Raw genomic sequence first — 16,715 nt, 5'->3', positions numbered from 1 at the left:
ATTGCAGAACTAGAGTATAAAAATGTTAAAAATAATTGTTTTTATAAAAAAAACTCTTATCATCCTATTACGTGATAAGGTGACAAGAGTTAAAATAAGATCAAGATATATTAGAATAACAGAATCCATTAGTAACTAATTTTTCTTTTCTATGTTTAGTGTGTTAGTTAAGTTAGGTGTTGAATCATAAGAGTGTTTAAGATTCGGCCTGGTCGAAATTCAGCACGGATTCAAAACATATTTTGTTGGGTTCGAATTTATTATTTCTATCCAATGTTATTTTTGAGTCTGGATCAGATATTCTTTAAACCATTCGATCCGGTCCAAAATTATTTTTTATAATAAAAATATATATTTTAAAGTAAAATTAATAATATCATATTATAATTTTATATTTTAATTAATACTTTTTATAATATATAGTATTATTTTTGTTTTAAAATAATTTATTTTAATATAAATAATATATAACATTTGTTAAATTTAATTTTTAAAAGTAAAATTTTATTGCTTTATACTAATTTTACATCGAAATAATCCAATTTAATTCGATTTATTTTGACTTTCGAATCGAATAAAATAAATCCAATAACTTTTTAGAATTACATCCAAATATACTTAAACCCGGTCCGATCCATAAACAACTCTACTAAATCATGTTTATATATACCTATCGTATTGTGATAACTAAAATTTGTACATTCAATAACAGATTATGTTTACATTACAATAGATCATTCTTCCAATTCTCAGATTCAATCTACTCTTCTTTCATTCTTCACTAATAATCCACTTTCTTCTACCTCACTGCTGCATCAACTTCTTCAACCAAGGTATTACTCTTTTTATGCAGTTAAATGAAAATATTATACGAAAATTAGTTAAGAATAACAAATATTAATTATTTCGAAAAAAATAGGAAATGAAATACTCCTTATAAAATAAAGAAAAAATATTATTTTAATATTTATAAAAAATTCTATTTTTTCACATAATTACAAGTAAAAATATATAAATTTGATTAAATGTCAAGTAACAACAATAATAGATAGGATAAATCTAACTATGTTAGATGCACAAATCAAATATCACAATCAATCATTATTATAAAATATATATTAAAATATAAAATATATATTAAAAATGAATTAAATTATATAAATATTCGTATAAAAATATATAATAATTAATTTTAATATATAAATAATATTTTTGTAAACTATATATATATATATATATATATATATATATATATATATATATATATATAACCACAAGGATCACATAGTGCAATAAACTAATAATTAGCTTTTAGGATCACACAATGCAATAAACTAATAATTAGTTTTTTTAATTATTTTTATTTTTTGACAAGTTGAAGTTTCCTCTAGCTAATCCTTAGCTAGTAGAGACCATTATATATATATATATATTATATATATATATGAACCACAAGGATCACACAATGCAGTAAACTAGTAATTAGTTTAATTTTTTAATTTTTATTTTTAATTTTTTGTTTGACAATTTGAAGTTTCCTCTAGCTAATCCTTCGGTAGTAGAGACCATTTTATTTCCAAAGGGTAGGTGAATGGTTTGAATTCGTTATTTTTTTATGTGAAGATATACAGTTGCACCATGGCAACATTAATATTATTGTTTTTTTTCTCCATCTTTAGGTAATCATTCATTAGTAATTAATTAGCATAATATTATAAATTAACTTAAGTTTAACTATGTTATTGAAGGAATCCTAAGAAGCTGTTGATAGCGTAGTTTTATAAGAGAGACAACAAAAATAAGATAGTAATAATCGATAAAGAAATATCGTATATTCAAAAATTAATCTAAATTTTATGTTAGTCAAATTATTATTTATATATTACAAGTTTTTTTTATTGTTCTCCATTCTTTCCTTTTTTTTTAATTTTATAAGCTGGAGTATAGTCAATCAAGACATCTAATAAAAGGCAGGAATTAGTGACCAAATATAAAAGAGTTTCAAAACTTCAAAAGAAAATATTCAAGAGCTCCGACTGCACCGTCGCATTTGACCTTTTTCAACAGGATTGAACAACAATGAACATGAACATGCATGCATTGATGCATGTGTCCTCAATATTTTACAACTCTTTACCTTTCTTGCATGTTAGTCGTCCTGCATTGTTATTAATTCTACTGTGGATTTATCTTTCTTTTACGATGACAATATATATATTATGTAATCATATGAAATAAAACAAGATAATTAAAATAAAATAGTTTTCATTTTATATGATTAATTAATGCGGAAAAATAGAAACCAATATAATAATTAGGTACCACTCTACCAGTGTAGGAAGGCACCTATTTCATCGAGTTATCCAATAATATTTTTTTTTTGTGACAGTTATTCAATAATAATAATAATAATAATACTATTATACTAAGCCACCAGTTGCAATTATTTATATCATAATAAATTTCCTAATATATTGTTACAAGCATGGAATTAATAAAACATTAATGCAATCTGATGCCCTAAGTTATTCCCGACCCTTTGTATATATTTTTTTTAACAAAAAGAGTTCAACACAATAAGTAGAACAAGAACAACAACAATTAACAAATAAAGAGAAAAATAAAAAAAATACAAAAAAATTTATCAATTATTTTTTTTTTCTTCTTATAGTATACTCCTAGTTTTATACTCGTGAAAACAACTTTAACCATTCTAATCTTATTAAAACTTTGTCAATCCAATGATAAGATCGCTCAGTGAAAATTCACCAGTTGCATATTAAAAAATTTTTTGTGCGAGAATTTATTATATATATATACACAGAATTTAATTTTAATATATTAACGGCATAACATACATATTTTATATAATCATCTGATTATATTTATTTTTTTATGTTTTATTTTTATATGATTATTTATATTATTAATATAAAAAATAGTTATTTTGTTTACTAATAAGATGTAATTAAATAAAAATATAAAATTATTTTATATTGATAATATATTAAAATTAAATTACATATAAAATAACAGAAATTGGTAGTGGAAGAAAATTATAATATTCGATCACAGTGAATATTACAAAGAAGGGGGAGGAACTGAGTTTCACCATGATACGCCGCTGTTGGTTCATTTTAGGTTGTGCCATGAGCACAGCTATGTTATGTGGACGTGTTCGTCAAGTCCCGTACAGGTTCCGTTCCGTATTATGGTATTCATTATTCAATATAAAAAGGGAAACAAATTAGAATTATTTTCTTACAAATAAAGCTGATATTGATTCCATTTATTCAACTACTTAAATATTTTTATGACTTTACTCCATGTCTGATTAATTAGATTGTTATATAGTTTAACATTTAGTAATCAAGTCCTTGTATCTAGTTGGTTTTAGTTTTAGTATTTCCAAAACTATTTGAGTCTAGGCATTTATCTTGTTTGATTTTTTTGTCCCTAAAAAAATATGATAATTTAGTTTAAATCTTAAAAATAAATTATTATATTTTTTAGGATTAAAACTAAATATAATAATCAGCTTTGCTAGATAAAAAATAACGTAAATAATGGGTTAAAAAATTGGTCAAATAAAATTACAAAAAAAATAAAGAACATTTTTATTCATAACTATTGAAAAATATTTTTAAATTCCTGACTTCTTTAATTCTTTAAAAGTCGCCACGGATCAGTCCTTCTATCCAAATGCCTCCGTTAGACCCAACAAAAAAAGCTGACATGGCGCTCGTAACGTAATGCTTGTCACGCGTACGCGTCGTATGACAAACTTCCCACTCACGTGTACCCGTTGTCGCCATGAATTCTCCACTTCACCATAAATTCTCCACTTTACATACTTTTAATTTAGTATTCTTTTACATCGTACTTTTATTTCAATACTCTCAATAATCTTATTTTTAATATTATTTTAGAATCCAATGTTTATGATTATATTATTACCTATGGTTAATTTTTTATTTAATTTGTCTTTTTTAATGAGATCATAATTTATATTATAAAAAAATTACACTAAAATATAGTACACGAAAATTACAATTATAAAAGAGAGTACTAAAAATAATAAAAATTAAATATTTATTTTGACAATAATGAAAATAAATATAAAAGTTTTTTATGATATTTTTATATAGATATTTTTAGTATTCTTAGTACTCTTTTTTAGCACGCTATAATTTTATTATTATTATTCTATACAAAAAAATAATAGATAAAAAATGTATATAAACAAAAAAATAAGAATTCCATAAAGGATAATAATATCCACAGAGAGTACTAGAGAAAAAATATTATAAAAAAAAGCAATAAAATTAATCATATGAATAATGAAGGCCAAAATTGGGAGATAGAAAATAAATTTCAATCTAACGTGAAAATATAAATACAAAAGCTATCATTTTTAGTTTTGGCTAAACTTGGGTTGAAGAACAGAATCACGTTTACGTTTAGAGAAGAAAAAATAGCCAAACTAAAAAAAGTGAAACTTTCAAAATAACTAAACCTATGTTTGATGCTTTAAATGCTAAGCCAAATACACCCTAAATTGCTAAATTTAATTTACTTTTCTTCCATTCGATATCTTGATATGTTTGTTTGAGTAATTTAAAGTTTTGAAGGCAAGAATGGTTTGAAAGAAATGGAAAAAAAGTATGCAAAGTGGAGAATTCATGGGGAAGTGGAGAATTCATGGCGACGCGTGGGAAGTTTGTCATACGATGCGTACGCGTGACAAGCATTATGGGAGCCACGTCAGCTTTTTCCGTTGGATCTAACGGAGGCATTTGGACGGAGGGACTGATCCGTCCAACTTTTAAGGACGTCAGGAACTTAAAAGTATTTTTCAATGATCAGGGATGAAAATGTCTGCGAAAAAAAGGTCAGGGACGAAAATATCCTTTACTAAAAAAAATACTCTACCCAAATTACCCAACTAAAAAATTTCATTCAATAATTAAAAAAATTTTACCATCCAGTATACCCTAATTTACCAAAGCACTAGCTTCTCCCCAAATTCTCTACTGTCGTCCGTCATTGCCGTTGCTTTGTCGTCAACCAAATTAAAAAAATTTTACCATCCAGTATACCCTAATTTACCAAAGCACTAGCTTCTCCCCAAATTCTCTACTGTCGTCTGTCACTGCCGTTGCTTTGTCGCCAACTAACCCCTGTCATCGCTGTCGGGAACATCCTCACAGGCGCTGATTCGTCAACAAGTACCCTCATCGTCATCGGCGTCGCTCTTCTCCATACCGAAAACGAACGGCACCGTCGAGCTCCTCCTCTCCGTCGCTGCTTGGCTTGCAACACACCGTTACCGGCATCGCTCACCCCTAATGAAAATAATCATCCACCTAAGGTATAATCATCCGCATATCTAATGAATTAAACATCCAACATATTTTAATTATATATAACTAAACCCAATCCAATCAAAATAATCATCCACATAAAAATTAAAATAACTATCCGCATACCTACTAAAATTATCATTCTAAACTTACCATTGATTTAGCTTCACTAAAAGGCCGTGTTGAAAACGACGCAACGACTAACACTGCTGTTGCTCCTTCAACGGTTCGACAACTACCGGCAGCAGCCACCGATGAGGATGATGGTAGGCGGTTTTCTTCCATGGTAGTGAAACATCGGTGCACTCCAGCGGTCACGTGCTTTTCGGCACAGTACTGAGGAAGGTTCGAGTTGATCAAACCATCCAAATAGCTTCTACAATCTTCCGACGACAGATCCGGCGTCCACTAAACAAGACAATAAATATTTTGAAATATAGATATCGCAGCTTCTTTCGTAGCAAATTTTTTTGCACCCATGGACACGTTGGCCGCTTCGTCCGCAGTTTGATTCGAGGTTCGATATAATTGTCAGAATATATTATGATTAATTAGCATTCATTAGAATTATTTAGTATATTTGAATATTTATTATAAAATATTACGTTTTTATTTTTACGATTCTCTTAGTACCTATAAATATCCTTTTATATTATATCATTCGATATAACTTGAATAGACACAAACATTTTTTCTATTGCTCTCTCTTATCCTTTTTAACATGGTATCTTTGGTTGTATTTTCTATGATGAAATCACCGTATTTTTTTTATACTTTTCCTCTATGCCATTTTTTCTTGTCTTTTGTCCCTCCTTTGATACTTTTTTACCTTATCGATTAGTCTATCCTCTTCATCTTGTGTCATTTCGAGTTTAACGAATCAAACACCATTGTCATCCGCTGCTTACCTAATTTCATAGAGAAATCATATAGTTTTCACTTTTCTCCTACGATCGTTTCGTCTGCGCTTCCTTCAAACAGTGGCAGTTCCGCCTGCGCTTCCTTCAGACAACGGTAGTTCCGTCTGCGCTTCTTTCAGACAGTAACAGTTCTGTTTGTACTTCCTTCAGACAACGAAAGTTCTATCTGTGCTTCCTTCCGGCAGTTCCGTCTGCACCCGTTTTATCAATTTGTGCATTTTTTATTTCGTTGTTTTAAATAAATTTTAAACTGAGGGGGGTGTCAAATATATTAGGATCAATTAGCATTCATTAGAATTAGGGTAAAACACTATAATAAGCCAAGGAGAATGAAATTTTACACAAATAAGCCAAATGAAAAATTAGTTCATGAATCCACCAACGCACATTACTATATAGTTCGAATCAAGTTCATTCGAACTCTATTCACACATAATTCGAATCATGTTGATTCGAATTATGCACAAACGCGCTCACACACTAATTCGAATCATATTGATTCGAATTACATTCACACACGCTGCACATAGTAATTCGAATTGAACAGATTCGAATTACTCATGATTTAATTCTGTCCATTTTTTTATTAAAAATTTAATAATTGATTAAAAAAATTAATAATTTAAAAATTAAAAATATATATTTTATTTCATGCATTAAAAAAAGCTAACAAAATATTTTATTACGAGACTTCTTTAAAATATTAGTGAGCTATCAATTCGAATTTCATACAATACTCTTTTGCGCATTTTTAATAACTCATGAATATTTTTTTATAAATTTTTTAAATAAATTTATTTAAATTATACCACAAAAAAATATTTTATTCTATACAAAATAATTTTAAAAATGGCTTAAAAGATGTTAGAAGTACTATAAAAATTTGTAATGTCCTAATGAGTTAGGACATTAAAGAAATACTCTACATAGTCAATAATAATTTAGAAATTAAAAAAAAAATATAGTTATAACCAGTATTTACCTAAATTAGTAGAATATTACAAACTTTCATAGTACCCTTAACATTTTTTAAGCAATTTTTTTAAATTATTTTGCATAGAAAATGGCTTAAAAATGCCTTTTATTCTAGGCAAAACAATTTAAAAAAATGGCTTAAAAAAATGTTAGGAGTACTATAAAAATTTGTAATGTCCTAGTAATTTAGGTAAATATTGGTTGTAACTATATTTTTTAATTTCTAAATTAGTATTGACTATGTAGAGTATTTCTTTAATGTCATAAGTCATTAGGACATTAAAATTTTTTATAGTACTCCTAACATTTTTTTAAGTCATTTTTTAAATTATTTTGCCTAGAATAAAGTGCATTTTAAGCTATTTTAAGCCATTTTCTATACAAAATAATTTAAAAAATGGCTTAAAAAATGTTATGAGTACTATAAAAGTTTGTAATATTCTAGTAATTTAGGTAAATACTGGTTATAACTATATTTTTTTAATTTTTAAATTATTATTGACTATGTAGAGTATTTCTTTAATGTCTTAAGTTATTAGGACATTACAAATTTTTATAGTATTCTTAATATCTTTTAAGCCATTTTTTAAAATTATTTTGTATAGAGTAAAATATTTTGTTAGCTTTTTTTAATGCATGAAATAAAAAATATATTTTTTAATTTTTTAATTATTAATTTTTTAATCAATTATTAATTTTTTAATAAAAAATGGACAAAATTAAATCATAAGTAATTCGAATCTGTCAAATTCGAATTACTATGTGCAGCGTGTGTGAGTGTAATTCGAATCAACATGATTCGAATTAGTGTGTGTATTTGTGTATAATTCGAATCAATATGATTCGAATTATGTGTGAATAGAGTTCGAATGAACCTTATTCGAACTATATAGTAATATGCGTTGGTAGATTCATGAACCAATTTTTCATTTGGCTTATTTGTGTAAAATTTTATTCTCCTTGGCTTATTATAGTGTTTTACCCTTAGAATTATTTAGTATATCTGAATATTTATTATAGAATATTACGTCTTTATTATTACGATTCTTTTAGCACCTACAAATATCATTTTATATTGTATCATTCGATATAACTTAAATTGACACAAACATTTTCTCTATTGCTCTCTCTTATCCTTTCTAATAACAATAAATGGTTGAAGCTTTGTTGGTCCATCATGTTGATGGGCTGGGCAACCCGTAGCTAGGTTAGCCAGTCGCGGGGGGATCTGCCTTTGCTGCGGAGGGACAGCGGCGACAGGTGAGGTATCGGCGGTGTCGGCGGGAGATTACGGCGGCGTTTGCACGGCTGGTGGGGGTGCAGCGGTGCGAGGTGAGGATCGGAGGACAATAACAGCAAGTTTTAGACATGTATTAAAGGTTCTGGTGAGATTAGGAATAACCGTACGTAATGTGAATATGTTTAAATGCTAATATTAATTTTTAAATTTTAAAATTTAAAATTAAATAATTAATTAATGATCTAGGTTTTAATTTTAATTTTACCTTTTTTTTAATTTATTATTTATATTGTTCATAATTATCATTATTTTTTATATTTTTAAAATATTAATTCTATTAGATAAACAATAGAGATTGTGAACAATGGACTACATCTCAATTCTATTAAACATAAATAAACTTAATTAATTTAAAATTTAAATTTTAAAATTAATTTTTTTACTTATTATTTATGCTGTAAAAAAAAACGTTGTTTCTTATAATTTTTTCATAAAATATATGTAAGTTATATCAAAACACAAAATTTTTATAAGGTTAAAATGGAATCATCTTAAGAATGTTTTCACTGAAATAACATAACAAAAATTAGATCACGATGGTAAAATGATTTTATTCTGTAATAAATAGATAGTAATAAACCAACTTGGGTTGGTCGAGTGGTCAGCTCACTCATCCATTTAAGTAAATGTTAGAAATTTAAATCCCACTTTATACATACAGCAACTCATTAGCTAGCGATAGATTCTGGAAAGTAGATAGTAATAATTATTAATTAAGCTCATACTAATAAGGAATTATTTGATCACAATTCAGATGTGAGTAGTGTAGTTAAGCCTTGGGCCGTCTCTTGCTGAATGAAATGGGCTACAATATTACAAGAGGAACAGCCGGCACGGGTCGCTTTCGGAGACCAACAAACCTCTGCAAGGAAAATGGCCGCGTGGTTCGGCCATGACGAACGAGTAATCGTCTTCGACAAGGTCCTGATGACGTGGCGATCCACTGGCCCCTCTATGTCGGCCATAATGCCCCAAGTCCTACGTGTTCATGGGCCCACATGTTCCCCAGCCATGTTTACACCAACAAAATAAATTAATCTCTTGTCTCACACTCCCTACGCTTCCCTCCAAAATTGCTATTTGGCCCCTCTTTACTCAACGTTGCTTCCCATGATCTGCCTTGCCCTAAGCCAAGTCTTACGCCTCCAAATCCCACTATAAAAACAAGAACCCCCCTCTCTCCTCTCACACTCATTTTCCACCCTTCCAATCCCTTTTTCTGCATCCACACCGCTAAAACAATAATAAAAGTTTCCATAATCAACTTGATTCAATTCTTCACGAGTCTTCTCTCTCTGCTATTAACCCTTCGTGATGGCTTGTGGTTCTGAGTTGTTGTCGCCCTCTCCTATTGAACAACCTTTAGTTCCTGCACCTGCTTGTGATGAGAAGAGCGCAAAGGCTCTTCAGTTCATCGAGGAGGTCACAAAAAACACCGACTCGGTCCAGGAGAGAGTTTTGGAGGAGATTCTGCGCCAGAACGCCGACACAGAGTATCTGAAGCGATTTGGCCTAAACGGAGCCACTGACCGGAAGAGCTTCAAGTCCAAAATTCCTGTCGTTACTTACGAGGATCTTCAGCCTGATATACAGCGCATTGCAAATGGTGACCGCTCTCCAATCTTCTGCGCTTACCCAATCTCTGAGTTCCTCACCAGGTACACATTGATCACAGTAACTATTTACGAGTCACGAGATACGTATATATATGATGATGATATGTAATGATGAAAACTTGCAGTTCTGGCACATCTGCTGGCGAAAGAAAACTGATGCCGTTCATTCATGAGGAGTTAGACCGACGTCAGTTACTGTACAGCCTTCTCATGCCAGTCATGAACCAGTACGTTTCTTTCTCTCTCTTCTCTTTCACAGTGCTTGCATTAACTCAACGCAACCAACGTGTATCAGCTACAGTACTAACTCCTAATTAATTAATTAATTTGTTTCTTACGCTGTGCACATACACAGGTACGTTCCTGATTTGGACAAAGGAAAAGCGCTTCACTTCCTGTTCGTCAAGGCAGAAACGAAGACCCCCGGAGGGCTGGTGGCGCGGCCGGTGCTAACAAGCTACTACAAAAGCGAGCACTTCAAGAACCGTCCGTTTGACCCATACAACTTGTACACTAGCCCGAATGAGGCGATCCTCTGCCCCGATTCGTTCCAGAGTATGTACACACAGATGCTATGCGGCCTCATCATGCGCCACCAAGTCCTCCGCGTCGGCGCCGTCTTCGCCTCCGGCCTTCTCAGGGCCATCCGCTTCCTCCAGCTTAACTGGCAACAGTTGAGCCATGACATCTCAACCGGAACCCTAAGCCCCAAAATCACCGACCCTTCCATAAGGGAATGCATGGCCAAACTCCTCAAACCCGACCCGGAGCTGGCGGAATTCATAACCATGGAGTGCTCCAGTGAGGACTGGGAACGGATAATCACAAGAATCTGGCCAAATACTAAGTACCTGGACGTGATCGTCACCGGTGCCATGGCGCAATACATTCCCACGCTGGACTACTACAGTGGTGGATTACCTAAAGCTTGCACCATGTACGGTTCCTCCGAGTGCTACTTTGGTCTCAATCTCAGGCCAATTTCGGATCCTTCTGACGTTTCTTACACCATTATGCCAAACATGGGTTACTTCGAGTTCATTCCACACGATGACTCGTCTCCTCTCACTCTCTCCCGTGACTCGCCGCCGCCGCTCGTTGACCTCGCCGACGTCGAAGTCGGGAAGTACTACGAGCTCGTTATCACAACCTACTGCGGCCTCAACCGCTACCGAGTGGGTGACATTCTTCAAGTCACAAGGTTCCACAACACCGCGCCAGAATTCCGCTTTGTAAGAAGAAAGAACGTTCTTTTGAGCATCGATTCTGACAAAACCGATGAATCGGAGCTTCAGAGAGGCATAGAGAACGCATCTGTGCTGTTAAAGGAGTTCAACACGACGGTGGTTGAGTACACGAGTTATGCAGACACAAAATCGATCCCAGGGCATTACGTGATTTACTGGGAGCTTATGATAAAGAACGCTTCTCGTCCTCCAACTAATGAAGTTCTAAACCAGTGCTGCTTGGCAATGGAGGAGTCTTTAAACTCGGTTTATAGACAGGGAAGAGTTGCAGATAACTCAATTGGTCCTTTGGAAATAAGAGTGGTGAAGAATGGAACATTTGAGGAACTCATGGACTATGCTATCTCCAGGGGTGCGTCCATTAATCAGTACAAGGTTCCAAGGTGCGTAAGTTTCACACCAATAATGGAACTGCTCGACTCTAGGGTGGTCTCTGTTCATTTCAGCCCAGCTGCACCTCACTGGACACCGGAACGTCGTCGTTGAAGGATGCTTCCCGCCATGCAGTAGTCATGCACTAGAACTAGATCTCAATAAAAATGTTTTCTTTTTTTAATTTATTATTATTATTATCTCATGGAGGTATCTGTGTATTAACTTCTTGATGTGATGTTCAAAAGTGCTTGCTTTTAGCTTTTCTCTTTTTTGGCCGTCGTGGCTCGCTTAACTCTGTTAAAACTTAAAACATAACTATGTGCTTTAAACTTTAAACTTTTTTTTTTTTTGTTCGTTCGTATGTAAATGTTTGTTTGTCCTCAGTATGGAAACCACGCTTACTTATTATGTATGTGTGATCTTAAATTCTTAATACATCTTAATTATAAGTTTCTGAAAAGACACGTCGAAAGCTCAAATTGATGGGAATTTTTCTTGTTTGGTATATGGGATGTGAAAGGGATATGAAACTCAATTCCAATGGGATCAAAGTGGATTGTCCAATGACCCAAAGTTTTGAAGGTATCTCTTACTATAGGCTCTATGTGCGTGTACTTATTTGCACGTGCTATATATTCTTTCTGTGCTAGGTTTACTAATCACGGGAAAGTAAATTACTATATAGTATGAAATTTATAAGCTAATAGGTGTGAAATGAAACCATAATTTTGAACTTTTAATTAATAAAATTATCGGAGGCCCTACGTTTTTGGAAGCATGTCACATGAACTTTATACCAGACTGATGCGGACGGCTTAGTGGGTAGCTGCGTGACGGAGGTTGATTATTGTGACATTTGACAGCCTTAATAATAATACTAATTTTTTTATCCGAATCCAAATATTCACTCATTTGTTATTAAATTTGGTAGCCTTTCTAACTAACGTCTTTGACTAACTTTATCCCCCCATCTATTTAATATATTTGAATTGGAACTTGGAAGAAGGGGGAAAAATGGGCAGATGATTATTGATTAATTTCTTTTTCTTTCTTTTTTTTGTTTCTTAAAACGAGTTGTTCAAAAACCTGGAATTGGAATACTAGTATATCACACAGATTTACAGTCTTTGAACATGTAAACGACAATTTCGAATTCCATGTAAAGAGGCTCATAATGAAAAATATTTCCACCTTTAAAAATAAAAGAAAAAGAAAGATAGAAAAAAAAAAGATAGTGAAGTAAACAATTGTGTTATATTTGACTTTATAGGCTAGCATGATAGACACTATTTTATATTTGTTTCCAATTTAGATCACTTTTATATTTTTATTTAGAAAAGTATTACACTCATCAACAATTTTTATAGGCAATTATATTGACAACGATATTTTTTAAAAAAAATATACTATTTTCTCTAATCCTCTATAAAGGTATGGTGTAAATTTTAATGCTTATTTAACGATATAATTTTATTGGAATTAATCTTTATTTTTTTTTATAAAATTTCTTAAATATTCCAAGTGTATATGCTTTTTCTTTCTTCATATTGATATTAACCACACAAAGCATAAAAGTAAGAAAAAATAATAAAAATAATAAAAATAATATAATATTAATTTTGTGATTAAAAAATAATATGGCATATAAATTTTGTCTCCATAAAAAATGATAGGACTTCTCGTTTTTATATATTATTTACAACTATATTGCGCAAACACAAAAAAATTAATTATTCGTATAAAATATATTTTAAAAGAGTTAAAAAATATATATTTATATAAAATATATAATAATTAATTTAGTAATTGATTTTTTTATGTGTAAATAATATTTTTGTATTATGTATCATTTTAGTTTCTATCTCCTTTATAGTTTTGTTCATACCCTGGCCCAATGTTAAGGGCCCAGGTCCAATCGAAAGGCCTGATCCATTAGATTAAGCCTAGCAAAGCACCCACCTCCACTCAAGAGGTCGGTGTCCACCCCGACTTGTACGAAGAAGTCAGTTGTGAGATTAGCTGGCAAGTAACACTCATTCAATGAGTAACCGCCCCTAGAATCTCTCTAACCACTTCCTAAAGCCATATCTTAACCTCCCTAAGATAGTGGACGGTTATTATCCTAAAGATACGGCACTACTCCAACGGTGGTTATTGGCTCACCACTATAATACACTGACACACCTCAGGTATTCCTAAGTCCCATACTCTCTAAGACCTGCTTACACCCTTGCTAACTTAGGCATCGGAGTGTCCTTGCAGGTACCACCCCCCCCATTCACACGCGAGCACAAGTCGGACGGAGCCTCCCGAGTTGCGGACCTACCTGGAATTCTCCTCCGTATACACTTGGGCCGCCTAACGTCATTCATTGGGCTAATCTCCGGTTACCTACCGTAACATTGGCGCCGTTGCCGGGGACCCGAGAGATCACCCCTCGATGGCGGATAGATTCCAGAAGAAGTCCGTGTGGAAACAGATTCCGAAGAGGAGAATCTAACGCGGGCATAACAATGAAGACCTGGCCCAGCACCAGAAGATAACGACCATAGAGAAAGGTACCTCAGGAATGAAAATCCGAAGGTAAATTTCCTCAGATGGTCGTGAATCAGAAAAAGGGTGGACCATCCCACGTAACTGAACTAATGGGATTGGTCCATAGCCGCCTAGAGCAATTGGAACAAGAGCGGGAGGCAAAAGGAACCGAAAGGTACCTTAAAGAAGAGATGGAACGGCGAAAAAGTTAGAAAAAACTTGCAGCTAGAATCCTCCCTCAGAACTCCCGCGATAAAGAAGAAGATCAACTCCCGGGCGGAGAGGATCCTTTCAGCGAGGACATAATGAGGGCAAAAGTTCCAAGGAACTTCAAAAGCCCTGATATGGACCTCTACGATGGGACTACGGATCCAAAGCATCATCTAGCAACTTCAAAAGCCGGATGTATCTAGCTGATGCCTCCGACGCTACGAGATGCAAGCTTTCCCAACCACTTTATCGAAGCAGCGATGAAGTGTTCGATAGCCTCCCCCCGAGATCCATTACTATTTTGTGAAGACCTCTCCAGGAAATTTTTGATGAGGTTCTCAATTCAGAAGGATAAGTAAAACATGCACCGACCCTGGGAGTAAAACAGGAGGTCGGAGAGTCTCTACGAGCCTACATGAAAGGTTCAATAAGGCATGCTTAGATCCAAGACCTGCCCACAGAGGCAGTAATATGGGGTTAGTCAACGGACTTAGAGGCCCCTTCCTCACAGTCCATATCTAAAAGGCACCCCGTTTCTCTAAGTGATGTACAAGAAAGGGCCGAAAGTTACATCAACATGGAAGAGAATGCCAAATTAATACCTGATTCACGACCTGGACCTACTTCCTCCTCTAGGAAAGGGAAAGGGAAGTCAGGAAGGAAGAACCCGGTCTCGAAAGGCCCAGAAAGTATCACTCTTATACTCCTCTAAAGACTTCTATAGTGATGTATACAGAGAGATCTGCAACACTGAAAGGCTGCCACCCCCAGACCTATTAAAACAAAAAAGGGGGAAGTCGCAGCGAGTATTGCGAGTACCATAAAATATATGGTCACTCCACCAACGACTGTTACGACCTCAAAATGTGATAGAAAGCTGGCTAGAGAGGTCGGCTTGACAGATATCTCATGGAGAGGTCGGACACCCATGGAAAGAAAAGCGAGATGATATGGATAGGAGATCCTCCACCACAACCCCTGAGACACATCCACATGATCTCAGAGGATTTGCGGAGGTGGAGTCACCAAATCTTCTCGCAAAAGACATCTGAAGAGAGTCTATCAGTCGGGGATGAGACACCCGACCTCCCCACTATATCATTCACAAAAGAGGATGGGCAAGGAATAATCCCCGGCATGATGATCCCGTGGTGATAACTATGATCCTATCCAACGCCCCCCTCCACAGAACCCTAGTAGACCAAGGAAGTTCGGCGGACATCCTTTTCAAGCCCGCCTTCGACAAACTAGGGTTAGATGAAAAAGAGTTGAGAGCTTACCCCGACACTCTATATGGTTAGGGTACGCGCCAATAAAGCCACTAGGATTTTACCCCTTCACACTACCTTTGGAAAAGGGGAAAAATCAAGGACTCTGAGCATAGACTTATAGTCATCGATGAAGGGTCAGCCTACAATGCCTTAATTGGCAGAACTACCCTTAATCGACTCGGAGCGGTGGTATCAACTCCTCACCTCTGCATGAAATTTCCGACTCCAGGAGGAATAGCAACGGTGAGGGGAGATCAGAAATTGGCGGAAAGTGCTATAACGAAAGCCTAAATCTGAGAGGAAAGGCAAAGAAGTCCACACCATAGAATTAGGTGGTGCCAGGACCAGAAGAGCTGCGACCCCACCGGGAGGAAAAGACCGAGGAGATACAAGTCGGTGAGAGGAAGGAAAAACACTTACATAGGAGCCAACCTAGGGGAAACCCTGAACAGGGTTGGGTGAACTCCTAAGAGCTAATTCCGACCTCTTCGCCTGGAAGGCTTCCGACATGCCCGGGATTGATCCCGAGCTCATGTCCCACAGGCTCTCGGTTTACCCAGGGTCCCGACCTGTACAACAAAGAAGACGCAAGCTCGGCCCAGAGAGGGCCTCAATAGTAAAGAGCAAGTACAGGCGCTCCTGGAAGCCCTTTATCAGAGAGGTCAAATACCCAACATGGCTAGCCAATGTAGTGCTAGTCAAAAACAAATGGTAAATGGAGAATGTGCGTCGACTATACCGACTTGAATAAGGCGTGTCCCAAGGACCCCTATCCTCTACCAAGTATTGACACCCTGGTGGACTCCAGCTCAGGGTATCATACCTATCATTCATGGACGCCTACTCGGGATATAACCAAATCCCGATGCATGAACCCGACCAGGAGAAACATCGTTCATCACA

At 34.3% G+C, this 16,715-nt stretch overlaps 1 protein-coding gene across 1 annotated transcript; it reads left to right on the top strand.

Moving 5' to 3' along the window:
* Window positions 1-9,765: 9,765 nt before the first annotated feature.
* Window positions 9,766-12,130, top strand: LOC130981967 (probable indole-3-acetic acid-amido synthetase GH3.1). Its single transcript, XM_057905748.1, has 3 exons — window positions 9,766-10,216; window positions 10,300-10,401; window positions 10,530-12,130. The coding sequence occupies exons 1-3, from the start codon at window positions 9,873-9,875 to the stop codon at window positions 11,905-11,907; spliced, it is 1,824 nt and encodes a 607-aa protein (XP_057761731.1). The 5' UTR covers window positions 9,766-9,872; the 3' UTR covers window positions 11,908-12,130.
* The last annotated feature ends 4,585 nt before the right edge of the window (window positions 12,131-16,715 follow it).

Source organism: Arachis stenosperma, chromosome 5 (genome assembly GCF_014773155.1).
Source record: "Arachis stenosperma cultivar V10309 chromosome 5, arast.V10309.gnm1.PFL2, whole genome shotgun sequence".
NCBI lineage: Eukaryota > Viridiplantae > Streptophyta > Magnoliopsida > Fabales > Fabaceae > Arachis > Arachis stenosperma.
This window is presented reverse-complemented; position numbering and strand designations above follow the sequence as displayed.